At 57.8% G+C, this 12,749-nt stretch overlaps 1 protein-coding gene across 3 annotated transcripts; it reads left to right on the top strand.

The window, feature by feature from the left end:
- The first annotated feature begins 1,557 nt into the window (after positions 1-1,557).
- On the top strand, positions 1,558-9,823 carry SH2B1 (SH2B adaptor protein 1). 3 transcript variants are annotated; one of them, XM_068968112.1, is made up of 10 exons: positions 1,558-1,616; positions 3,556-4,580; positions 5,175-5,276; positions 5,508-5,599; positions 5,711-5,886; positions 7,437-7,640; positions 7,835-8,046; positions 8,184-8,355; positions 8,810-8,909; positions 9,093-9,242. In XM_068968112.1, exons 2-10 carry the CDS (start codon positions 3,645-3,647, stop codon positions 9,109-9,111), a joined length of 2,013 nt encoding a protein of 670 aa, XP_068824213.1. In that variant the 5' UTR covers positions 1,558-1,616; positions 3,556-3,644; the 3' UTR covers positions 9,112-9,242. The 3 variants fall into 3 exon arrangements, with proteins under 3 accessions (XP_068824213.1, XP_068824212.1, XP_068824211.1); XM_068968111.1 differs by having other exon boundaries at positions 8,184-8,411; positions 9,093-9,221; XM_068968110.1 differs by lacking the exon at positions 8,810-8,909 and having other exon boundaries at positions 9,093-9,823.
- The last annotated feature ends 2,926 nt before the right edge of the window (positions 9,824-12,749 follow it).

Below are 12,749 nucleotides of genomic sequence, written 5' to 3' on the forward strand. Positions count from 1 at the left end.
TAAGTCATTAGGCACATGTGACTATTTTAATTAACTAAAAAAACCCTTCAGTTCCTTAGTCACACTAGCCACATTATAAGTGGTCAAAACCCACATGTGGCTAGTGGCTACCACACTAGGCAGTCCTGATAGAGAACATTTCAGTCATTGCAGTTTATTGGACAGTTTAGACAATATTTCCAAACCTAATTCATCATCACTAGCCCCTTTCTGTATTCCTCACCTTGTCTCTCTTCTGGACAACAATGGGCCAACTACAGAGAAAGGGTGTGTGAACCTGTCAGGGAGGAGGGGGGTGATCACAGAACTAGAGTCCTTTCCACTGACATCTTCTGAATTGGAAAGACGGATGGATGAAGATGGTGACGAAGACCTTAACAAAGGCCATCTGGTGAGCTGATGCTAATACGGTTAGAGCTGGGGGAGAGATGGGGACTAAGACTGGCTAGGCCAAGACTTTGTGTTTCAGGAATAGCAAGCGATCCAAGCCAATCAGCTAAAGTCAGTTCTGGAAATTTTACTGCAAATCTCAGAGGAAAAACATACCCCTACAAGAGTTGCTAGGCTATTAGGACTTAGGTTTGGAGCTACAGAAATCTATTTTGCCACTAAGAGAGGCACGGGGAGAGCTCAGTCTAGAGGTGAACCACAGGTTCCTGATATCTTTTGGCCCTTTTATTCAGCTGTTCCTGAAGAAACTTGATCCATTCTTTTCAATGGCTAGAGTCCAAAGAGTCCCTTATTGCTTAGGCCAGTGGAGCTGGGTCAATGAGAGATCTGAGTGACTAGGATCTCATCGTGCTCATGATTTCAACTGCCCTCTACTACACCTTAATACCGTCTCAATTTCTATATCTGGCCTTGATGTCTCTCCTGAGCTCCAGACTGTATGTCCAACTGTCTCCTGACGTCCCACAAACACGCCCAAAACTGACCTCATTGTTCCTACCGCCCCCACTTCCATTTCCCAAGCTGAGAGATGGAATCTCCTGGAACATCCAGTACTTTGTCAAAGAAACCACCAAGGTCGTAAGTTCAGGCTCCGCCTCCTCTCAGGGCCTCACCAAGGTCACCCGCATCTTCCCTCCCCCAGCTCCTTGGGGGCGGTGCCCTCGAACCCCTCAGCGGCCCAGGACGGCGCTCTAGGCTGCGGCGGGCCCTTCAAAAACCCTTCTCAACTCGCTGGTTTCCGGTACCTGGCTCCTCTAGCCTCCGTCAGGCCCTCGAGACTCTACTCCACTAAAGTCCCTTCTCTATGGTTGACAGCTCTCCTTTGTCCCGACTTTCCTCCGGGAGGATGTTCTGGTAGGACCCAACCCTTTCTTATGGCTGTTCCTGCCGACCCTGGTAGGTGCAACTGGAGAAGTCACTGAGCCCTCCGAGACTCCTACTTTCAGCTCTGGAAGGGCCGCACGCTGTGGGAGGATGGCGGAAGTGAGTATGAAGGTGCCCTTCCTTCTCCCCGCTCTTCTCTATGGTCGCTTCCTACGGTGACGGGAAAAAGGGGGTCCCGGCGCCTGCGCAGAACCGGGCTGGGAGCTAGTCGCGGAGTGGGGGTGGGGCAGGAGCGGGAGCTGCCGCCGCCGCCGGAGCTAACCGCGGGGACCGAGATGCAGGTGGGACCGGAACCGGAACCCCCCTCTTCAAGTCCCTCTTCCCTCTCCGCGACCCGGCCCCGGCGCTTGCGGGGACCCTTGGGTGGGGGCGGGCGTGGGGGGTGGCTAGAGGCAGGAGGGGCTCTCGGCCCCAGAGAGTGCAGCAGACAGGGCTGCTTGCTTGGGGGCTGCGGCCCCGGGGAATGGGCGGGTAGAGGGTGTCCGGGGAGGAGGGTCGGGTCGGAGTGGATTGACCACCGGGTCCGGAGGGTCCGAGCCAGGAGCGGAGCCTGCACCCTCCACCACCCGCCCTTCGGGAAATATCAGAACTGAGCCAAGAGGCAGGTGCAGTGGGAAAAATGTATCTGAGTCCCGCTTGACGAAAGAGAAACTGACTCACCAGCTTAGGGCCCGCAGGGTCAGCGGGCCTGAAGGGGGGCTGTGTCTGCCTGTGGTGCAGAGGGTTGGGTGGGCCGGTGTGAGCTGAGGTGGCCTCTGCCTGGAGATTGGGCTCTCTGTTGTGTGTACACCTCTTGGCTCGGTTCCCCCGTGCTCCATGACTCTTTCATCTCCTGGCGTCTTCTCGTTGGTTTGGAATTGCCCCTGTGGTTGGAGCCATCTGAGTGTGTAGGGTCCAAGCCAAAGAGAAAGGGGAGGGGGCGCTGACCTGGGTCTGAAGAGGAGTCTGGAGTTTGGGGAGATTCGCCTGAACTGCCTCCACCCCCTTGGTGCCAGTCATCTTCAAGTATAACATGGGGGAGGAACACTAACAGAGGAGCCATGGGCTTGTAAATTCCCTGCCCAGCTTTGCCACTTGCTAGTTGTAAGACCTTGGGAAGGCTCTTCCCTTTGCTGATTTCTCTTTGAGAAAATCAGAACCCCATAAAGATAGTAATAACGACTGTCATTTGTTGTGTACTTACTTTGTGTCAAGCCGGGACACGTCCTGTTTAATTCTACCAACAGTTCTAGGGGTTAGGGATCATTAGTCCTGTTTTATAAATACGAAAACCAAAGCTCAGAGAGGACGTGTAATTTGTGCAAGATCACCCAGCTAATAAGTGGCAGTGATGGAATTTCATCCTAAGTCTAACTCCAGAACCTATGGCCTTAACCACCAAGCTAACCAGCCTTTAGGGCACACTCCTCTGTGAGAGAAGAGGAAGGTGAGAAACCCAAGGCCCCAGCTCTCTGTTTTACCTTGCGGCCAGCAAAGACTCGCCCAGACCCAGCCCACACTGCTGTTGCCTCTGGGCCCCAGACTGGAGGGCCACCCAAGAAGTGGGCTCTGGCCCTTCCAAGCCTTCCAAGCTTTCCAAGTACAGTGCTTGGGTACTGGGCCCTGGGGTTGGCTTTCATCGGTCTGTCCTCAATGAGCAACCTCCGTCCTCAGTGATGGACCATGGGAGGCAGGGTCTCTTAAGCTCCACAGGCCTGGCTCCCCTGCAAGCTGGGGCAGTGAGGGGCAGTGACTTGAGACGGGCACAGTCAGTGCCTGGGGACGAGGGCTGTGCCATGGGAAAGACAGGAGACTTGGAGTTCTGAAACTCTCTGAGCTCCGGGTTCCTCTTCTGTTACAGAGGTTGTTAAAACCTCTCGCAGGGAAAGGTAAGAGCGGCAACTAGGAAGCAGGTGATAAATATCGAAGGATCATTTTAGAGAAGGGAGGGAAGGTGAAACAGATTCCTGTTTAGAGGAAGGCGCTGTCCAGCCGTCCATCACACCTGGAGCTGAAGCCAGGGAATGTGGATCAGGGAGGCAGCAGGAGGAGGGGTGCAGGCTAGACATTGGAGTCGGGGACAGGTGGGGGTGGGTGGTTGGCTGGGGCCTGTGGGGCGCAAGGACTTGGGGAGGGGCAGGGAGGCAGTGTGGTGTGTGTTCCCAGTTGCGCTCAGAGGAGGGGGTCTGGCCCCGTCCCACCTCAGCAGTGACTCCATATATGTGCCTCTTCCTTCTGCAGCTGCTGCCGCTCACCCCGTGTCTTCTGGCCGCTTCTCTCTTTGCCGCCCCTCCCCACAAGCTCCCCCTCTCCGCCTCCTGGGGGCCATCATGAATGGTGCCCCTTCCCCAGAGGATGGGGCCTCGCCCTCCCCTCCCCCGTTACCCCCACCGCCTCCCCCGAGTTGGCGGGAGTTCTGCGAGTCCCACGCCCGGGCGGCCGCCCTGGATTTTGCCCGCCGTTTTCGCCTCTACCTGGCCTCTCACCCCCAGTATGCAGGGCCAGGGGCCGAGGCCGCCTTCTCCCGCCGTTTTGCCGAGCTCTTCCTGCAGCACTTTGAAGCGGAGGTGGCCCGGGCCTCCGGCTCCCTGTCGCCACCCCTCCTGGCTCCTCTGAGTCCTGGTGTGGAGGTCCCGCCACACGACCTGTCCCTTGAGAGCTGCAGGGCGGGCGGGCCCCTGGCTGTGCTGGGCCCTTCTCGATCATCTGAGGACCTGGCCGGCCCCCTCCCTTCCTCGGTCTCTTCCTCTTCTACGACCTCCTCGAAGCCGAAGCTCAAGAAGCGCTTCTCTCTCCGCTCAGTGGGTCGCTCGGTCCGCGGTTCGGTCCGCGGCATCCTGCAGTGGCGGGGGACCGTTGACCCGCCCTCTCCAGCAGGGCCCCTGGAGACAGCTTCGGGGCCCCCAGCGTTAGGTGGGAACAGCAACTCCAACTCCTCTGGCGGGGCTGGGACTGTCAGCAGGGGACTGGTCAGCGACGGGACGTCCCCCGGGGACAGATGGACTCACCGTTTCGAGAGGCTGAGACTCAGTCGGGGTGGGGGGTCCTTGAAGGATGCTGCAGGCATGGTGCAGCGGGAAGAGCTGTTGAGTTTCATGGGGGCTGAAGAGGCTGCCCCTGACCCCGCAGGAGTGGGCCGGGGAGGAGGGGCAGCGGGGCCTACGTCAGGGGGAGGGGGTCAGCCTCAGTGGCAGAAGTGTCGCTTGCTGCTTCGAAGTGAAGGAGAAGGAGGAGGAAGTCGGCTGGAGTTCTTCATACCCCCCAAGGTGAGGCTCAGCGGAGGTGGGGTGGCTGGGAGCAAGGGGTTGAGCAACCAGGGTGGTGGCTTGGCCCACATACCGAGCTATGCTTATTGTTTGTTTTTTTAAAAAATTTGTATTTGTTTATTTGGCTGTGCTGGGTCTTCGTTGCTGCATGGACTTTGTCTAGTTGTGGCAAAGGGGGGCGACTCGTGGTTTGCAGGCTTCTCACCGCGGTGGCTTTTCTTGTTGCGGAGCCCGTGGCTCTCGAGCGCTCCGGCTTCTGTAGTGTCGGCTCGTGGGCTCTATAGAGCACAGACTCAGTAGTTGTGGCGCACAGACTTAGTTGTCCCGCAGCATGTGGGATCTTTCCGGACTAGCGATCAAACCTGTCTCCCCTGCACTGGCAGGCAGATTCTTTACCAATGAGCCACCCAGGAGGGCCTGGGTTTTTTAAAGCTAGCTCCTGACTCTGGGTTAGTCGCTGTGGGCACGACAGAGAAAGCAGTGTTACTTGTCTAACGCCCTTTGGGTGTGGAAGGAAGGCCGAATCCCTGGAGGGAGGGGAACGATTGTCTCTCCGCACCAACAGTCTGGGTCTTGTTCTCGCTCGCGACCTAGGCGTCTCGGCCTCGACTGAGCATTCCCTGCTCCACCATCACCGATGTGCGGACGACCACAGCCCTGGAGATGCCTGACCGGGAGAACACCTTTGTGGTTAAGGTAGGAGACCTGGGCTCCCTGCCCTCTTGGAGCACTCACGTTAGAGAGAGAGCTCTTTTCAGACATTGAATCAAGGGATACACGTACAAGGAAGGTGCCTTGAGAATGTGTCCCCAGGGCGGTGGCTTTTCTGGGAGGGGTGTGAGCAGGAGAATGTCCTTGCTCCTGTTAGGGGTGCATTAGGGCCTCGAGACCTGGAAGTGGCCTGTGGGCCTCCTCTTGTCCCCATAGGTGGAAGGCCCCTCGGAGTACATCCTGGAGACAGCCGACGCGCTACATGTGAAGGCCTGGGTGTCTGACATCCAAGAATGCCTGAGCCCAGGGTGAGGAGCCCGACTTCTGTCACTGAGGGGCCCAGGGGTAGGCTTGGGGAGCAGCTGTCTGCCTCTCCGCGGTGACTTGTCCTCCCAGCACAGTTTTCCCTGTCTCTGCAGACCCTACCCTGCTACCAGTCCCCGCCCCATGACCCTCCCTCTGGCCCCCGGGACCTCCTTCCTGACGAGGGAGAATACAGACAGCCTGGAGCCGCCCTGCCTGAACCACTCGGAGAGTCTGCCCAGCCAGGGCCTGCTGCTGGGACCCAGTGAGAGCAGCGACCGCCTTTCGCAGGGTAAGGGTGGGGCCTCAGAGAGCTGAGGACCCTGGGACCTGTTATGTAAGCCCCTGGCCGGCAGGCCCGGGCCCTGGCCCTCTCTCCAGTTTCCGCTCAGCTGCCACCCACCAACATTTGACTTTTGTCCCTGAACAGACCCAGCCACAGTTTACCAGTTAGAACCGTCATCATCACTGCCCCGACCCAAGCCCCAAGCCCACCCTTCTCCAGCGTTCTATCCCCGCCCTGTCACCTTCTCCTTCACCACTTTGGCCAGAGATAATGGTTCTCTTCTCCAAGCTCGCAGAACGCTGTGCACATCTTTGTTGTTTTCTTGCTCTGCATCTCCATGCATATGTTGATGGTACTAGGATTTCTTTTGAGTCCCAACTTTTAAACACACACATACGCTGTCCGTACACATAGACACAAAAAGATGTGTCTACCTGGCCCCAGCTCACCTTTCTAGACTCGACTACACTCTTCTGATCCTCCATTCTGAGCTTCAGTTTCACTGTACCTTGCACACAGCCTGTGTAAACAAATGTATTAAAGAATCTAGAGGCCAGAATGGACCTTACCAGGTCTTCAGTTCTGATCGCCTCATTTCTCAGGCAGCTAAGAGCAGAGAGGAGAAATGGCTTTTCTGAGGTCATCCAAGGATCACTGACAAAGACAAAGGCTATGCCAACTTGATCCTGAGCCACAGTGCCCTGCACCCCGCATATTCCTGTCCTCAGCACTAATATGTAGGACGCACCTGTAGGCTCCTGCCTGCTGCTCAGCAGACACTCAGGAACTCCTAGTACCTCCTCGACCTAGGCTAGGCTCTGGGCAGGATGAGGAGCTCAGAGCTGCCCTGTGGGCTCACGGTCTAGCTGAGTTGACATCACTCCTAAAATACAGGGCTCCCACCTGGTGAGCCTGAACAGGAGGCCTTGGGAACTGGGGAGGAAGAGAATCAGGGAAGGTGGGCTAGATGAGGAGTTCTGCACAGGGGAGGAGAAAAGAACGTGGCTTGGAGAAAGGAGACGGTGTGAGCAGAGACCTGAGGTGGGGAGAGCCCTGGACATCTGAGAAAGTTAGGCGGGATAATTGGGCTAAATCAGAGGACACGGGAATACAGGGTAACTTGAAGATCAGGCTGGTTAGGTTGACGGAATTCACAGAAGTAGAATCTTTGATGCCACTGAGAGTTGAGGGCTTTGTCCTGTAGACAAAGAAAGTACCTATTTTTAATGTGAAAATACTTGAGGGGTTCTACCCCCCAATTCTGCAACTATAGAGTTGCAGTAATTTCAACTGTTGGTTCAGAAGAGATGTGGGCACATTTGGATTCTAAGACCTTGTTGATATCACTGCAGCCCTTTCAGCAGTGTGTGAAGTATAAGTTAGGAGCCACCGATGAGAACCATCAGGCTCAGTGCCTGAAGAAGGAGCCAGCATTTCGGCCAGCTGACGCCAGTGCCCACAGGGTAGCCTGGCCGCTGGGGAAGTGGGTCCGGCAGACCAGTCCTCCCAAAAAGAAGCTTCAAGTTCTCAGTTTTACTCTCCCCTTTTTCTTCTAGGGGCCTACGGGGGCCTGTCAGACCGCCCTTCGGCATCCATCTCCCCCAGTTCCGCCTCCATCGCCGCCTCCCATTTTGACTCAATGGAACTGCTTCCCCCAGAGTTGCCCCCACGGATCCCCATTGAAGAGGGACCCCCAGCAGGGACCGTTCATCCCCTCGCAGCCCCTTACCCACCCCTGGACACTCCGGAAACAGCCACAGGTACCAGAGGTGTGAGTGTGTGTCTGCTTCCAGGCCTGGTGCCCACCTACCTAAAACTCTTGTCTTGGGATCCTCAGGGGTCCGACCTGGGGGGCTCGGGAGTAACCCATGAGGGAAGAGCAAGACTTCTCTTCTCCTTGGGATCAGGGTGGCTTCCCTGACACCTGGTTTCCTCCCCTCTCTCTTTCCTGAAGGGTCCTTACTGTTCCAAGGAGAGCCAGAGGGAGGCGAGGGGGACCAGCCCCTCTCAGGGTATCCTTGGTTCCACGGGATGCTCTCTCGACTCAAGGCCGCCCAGCTAGTGCTGGCTGGAGGGACTGGCTCCCACGGGGTTTTCCTGGTACGTCAGAGTGAGACAAGACGGGGTGAATATGTCCTCACGTTCAACTTCCAGGGCAAGGCCAAGGTGAGTGCCTGAGGAGGAGGCTCCATTGCAGGCAGCGGGCCTGCGGGTCGAGTGGGGGGATGCTGCCATCGGGGGAGGAGGGTTGTGTGACTGGTAGGGCTCAGGCTCCCGTTTTATCCCACTCGTCCCACCCTCAGCACCTGCGTCTGTCGCTGAATGAGGAAGGTCAGTGCCGGGTCCAGCACCTGTGGTTCCAGTCCATCTTTGATATGCTCGAGCATTTCCGGATGCACCCCATTCCCCTGGAGTCTGGAGGCTCCAGTGACGTTGTCCTTGTCAGCTATGTCGTGTCCTCCCAGCGACAGCAGGGTGAGCAGAGCAGGTCTGCAGGGGAGGAGGTGCCCGTGCACCCAAGAAGTGAGGAGGTGTGTGTGCCAGCAAGACGGGGTGGGGGGCCCAAGGAGGAGAGCGGGGGCAGAGGAGATGCCTGTGTGTTGGGTCTCTCGGGGAAAAGGAGCCCATGGGGACGTAGGAAGGCACCAGGCTCCATGCTGGAGCCGGGAGGAAGTGGGGAGCTGGGTTTCGCGCATTCCCATTCCATCAGCCCGTCTGTTCCATCGTCTGTCTGTCTCCTAGACGCGTCCTCCCTGGCCTTGTCTTTGCCCTCCATCACAGCCTCGCCTTGGGCCTGCCCTTCTTGGGGGTGCTCGGTCTGATCCCCCTCCCTCCTCCCTTGGTGTCTGATGTCCCTGTCTGATCTCTCCCTTTTCCCCACCCCCAATGTCCCATCTGTCCCCACGTTGCCCCTCCCCTACCCCCCCAGGCCGGGAGCAGGCCGGGAGCCATGCAGGGGTGTGCGAGGGAGATCGATGCTACCCCGATGCCTCCTCCACCCTCATGCCCTTCGGAGCGAGTGACTGTGTGTAAGTGTGGTCCTCCTCTCACCGCCGCCCATGATCCATCTTCCATGGATGGGGGGATTGCTCAGGAGACGGGATCTGGGGGAGATAGCACATGGCTCCAGGGAGGGGATGAGCGAAGGGGAGGCTGCTCCAAGAGCTTGCCTCCCTCCACCATCAGTCTGTCTTCTTACCGTTCCTATCCAGAACCGAGCACCTCCCATGACCCACCCCAGCCCCCTGAACCCCCTTCATGGACAGATCCCCCACATCCTGGGGCAGAAGAGGCGTCGGGGGCGCCAGAAGTGGCGGCAGCAGCAGCCGCAGCAGCCAAAGAGAGGCAAGAGAAAGAGAAAGCGGGCAGTGGAGGGCTCCAGGAAGAGCTGGTCCCCGTGGTTGAGCTGGTCCCCGTGGTTGAATTGGAAGAGGCCGTAGCCCCAGGCACAGAGGCCCAGGGAGGCGCTGGATCTGCTGGGCCCCCCGGGGTGACCCTGATGGTGCAGCTCCAGCAGTTACCACTAGGGGGCGACGGAGAAGAAGGGGGCCATCCCAGAGCCATAAATAACCAGTACTCCTTTGTGTGAGACACCCTACCCCACCCTCTCTCTTCTTGCTCCCCAGCCCTCAGTTGGTGAGATTGGGGCTGGGCTGAGACACAGAGGAGCAGTGAGAATCCCCTCGCCACATGCTTCCTGACCCTTGACGGCCAAGGGCATGTATGTTGGTACAAAAAGGTTCAAAAGCCCTAACTCCCCAGTTCATACACTACAGGTGCCCCATCCCCTGGGCAGGGGATTCAGGCTCCATTACCTCCCTAGGGGCTCTTACAGTCAGCCCCATCCCTGGGGGCCATTTCCCCATTAACCACCCCTCAGCCCAAGGAAGGGTGAGGGGGAAGGGCTGTCAGTTATATTAAGGTGGTTGTTCTTGTTGTTTTAAACAAAATGGAGAAGCCTAAATAAATAAAAGGGTTTATCTCAGTTCCATTGTGATGGCTGTGGCCAGTGTTTGCAGTGGGGGGCTGGGACTGGCGGGTCAGGAAGGTAGCCCACTCAGTGTTGCCAGCTTCAGAGCTGAGAGGCCAGAGGTCTGGGTCATCTTGAGTCCCTGTTGCTTCCAGACCTGAGCTTTTGGCCCATTGCTCCTGGGGGGACTGTCCTGTTTCTTGAGGGTTAAGTGCGGAGCCAAATGGTGCTTCTCAGGGTCTCCAGCCAAGTTCGCTTAGTGGGACAGGACCATGAACAGCAGGATCGATGATCTCCAATCAGTACAGACCTTCCTGCTCTGAATTCTTCAGTTAAGGCTTCTTACCCTGGGGAGAAAACAGGCCAGGAGAGATTGTGAGGGGCTGGGCTAGGGGCACGGTGGCTGTGTTGGGAGATTGAATGTGGCCACCACAGCCTAGCTGCAGAGAGCCCCAGGGGCAGGCTGACCCGCCCCTCTTCTCAGAGCCAAGCTGGAAAGCTGAAGGCTGGATGATAAAGAGTGCTGGCTTCCACTCTTGCCTTTGCTTCTCATTTGTGGTATGTCCTGGGCAAGGTGTAACCTCTCCAGGCCTCAGTAGCCTCATCGGTAAAATGGGAAGGTTCATCTAGGTTGAAGCCACTGACATGATTTACTTGGCCTGGATGATGTTTCCATTGGAATTTCACATAAAAGTTCAGATCACTGGTTCTTCCCAAAAGTCAGAAGATCCAGCCTCATGTGGTACCCGCCTTCCACATCTGCTCCACTCCCACTGGCCCATTTTGCTCAAGGAGGCTCCTAGCTGGGCCTGTGAGTGTTTGAATTTGCGACGTCTCCCTCTCCTCCCTGTACCCCTCCCCCACAGCACCCAGGCTCTGCTCTCTGGACTGAATTGCGGCTGTGCCTTCCTCCAACTGAGGGCACCCCTGGGCTTCCCAGCTCTGCAGGTGCCAACAAGGAGGAGCTGGGTTCTGAAGAATCCCACCTGTTCTGTTGGCCCTCTCCCTCCCCACCTCCATCTGGCTGGGCCCCTTCCCATTCTGCCTCCCACTTCCCTTCCCAGGCACTGTGGAGGCTCCACGCTCACGCCCCTCAGCCTCTGCCCCCACCTCCAGGAGGCCCTACCCACGCTCATGACCTTGCTATTCTGGGCCTTGCGTCCTGTTGGGAGATGGACAGGAGACAGCTGGGCTCATGGGCCACCCAGCCTGGGGGCTTGCCGGGGGAAGCTCTCCTGGTTTCGTCTCATCCTTGGGGCTCCCCCAAACCTGGGCCTAGGGAGCCTGGGGATAGAATTGGCCTTGCAGAGGGAGGGAGATGGATTGGGGATCTGGATGCTGTGTTCTCCGAGTGAGGTGGTGAGAGAAAGCTGTGGCGCCCTAGGGTAAGCAGGAGCTCATCGTCTCCTAATCTAGCAGCAACTGCTGCTGTGAGGCTCCCCCTCCCCGCCCCCCTCCAAAGCCTGCCAGCCTTCAGGGCCTCGCCTTCTGAAGGTGGGTGGGCAAAGGGTACCAGGACCCCCTCATTCCCCCTCCCCCACCCCCCCAAGATGTGCATATCTTGGCTGGAGGAGCCTAAGATACTGTTTCCCTCTAAGCCTGTCTACTGATGTTTCGGCCGAAGTTCCGAACTGATGGGGAATGGCCAGGCCATGCCTCAGTGGTCCCTTAGAAGTCCACCGCTCCCGTTCTCAGCTCCAGCCCTCAGGATGGGATGAACACCTTCCAAATCTGGGCCTGGAGACCCTGGCGTAATGGTGTGTGTGTTGGGGCGGTGCTCCAAAAGAGCATGCGCCTCCATCCCAGTTCACACCCAGCCTCCCTGACGGTGATCCTTTTGCAGCTCTTGGCTGGTGGCTTTCCCTTCCTGGCTGCCATTTCCCCTCTGGGAAGTTGAGGGAGGCAGAAATGAATAACCTTAAAGGGCCTCGTTGGCAGCAGTGCCCTGTAAAGCCTGCGTCCTTCCCTCAGCCTCATGGTCTGAGTCCCTTGAAGCCACGGTCTGTCCAGTCTTCCCCTTCTCCATGTTTGGGCATTCCTGCTCCTTTAAGACAGTGCCCCTGTCACTCCTCCAGGGGGTGGCGGGGACAGGCCAGCCAGCACCAAAAGGCTTGATACTGGCCTAAGAAGGTAGGTGCTCGGCCAGGTGGAGGTGTCTGGCAGTGTGACCCCCAACACACATGCCTCCTTGCCTGAGCCCCCCAAACTCCCCCAGGTCATCGCAGGATTCTGCTTCAGGGAGGGATTTATTGGACCCATGAAGTGGGGGAGGCAAGGAGCACCGTGTCCTTAAGTCACCCGAGAAGCCACCCTCCCCTCCAAGTGCAGGCAGAAGAAAGGATGAGCTGGTGGGGGCAGCTAGATCCTGCAGTGCCAACCACCCCTGCTGGCCTACCCACCCCCCAAAGTGGGGCTCCCCTCTCCTTTGCCCCACCGTCTGCTATACCACTGTCTGCTTGGGAACGTGGGTGCCAGACAGGGAAGCAACCGTGAGAACTCTTGCAGCGGTCCATGTGCCTCACTGTGGACTTAGGAAACTGAGCCCCAGACAGAAGGACTTTAGGCCAGGGCTGCTTCCACGAGGCTGCTGCTTCACCTCACTGACCTCGCACCATTCTCTCATGGAACCTTCCTCTTCTCTGCCCCCATTTCCTCCCCTGCCCACGCCCCAGGCCACCCTCTGTCTGCTCCTCCTGCTGCCCTAGTAGTGACCAACAGACGCCCCTATCCCAGAGCAGGGGTGGGGGTGGGGGGTTCGGAGCAGCTGCTTCTCCAAGGAAGCTGACACCGAGGCCAGCCGCTCAGCAACAACTTGTGGCTTTGCACCCAGCTCTGGGCCCCCACCCACCTGGCTGCCGCCTGCCAGCTCCCTGCTGTCCATTTTCCCCACTGCTCCTCA

This window comes from Capricornis sumatraensis, chromosome 3, assembly GCF_032405125.1.
Source record: "Capricornis sumatraensis isolate serow.1 chromosome 3, serow.2, whole genome shotgun sequence".
NCBI classification, from domain to species: Eukaryota; Metazoa; Chordata; class Mammalia; order Artiodactyla; family Bovidae; genus Capricornis; species Capricornis sumatraensis.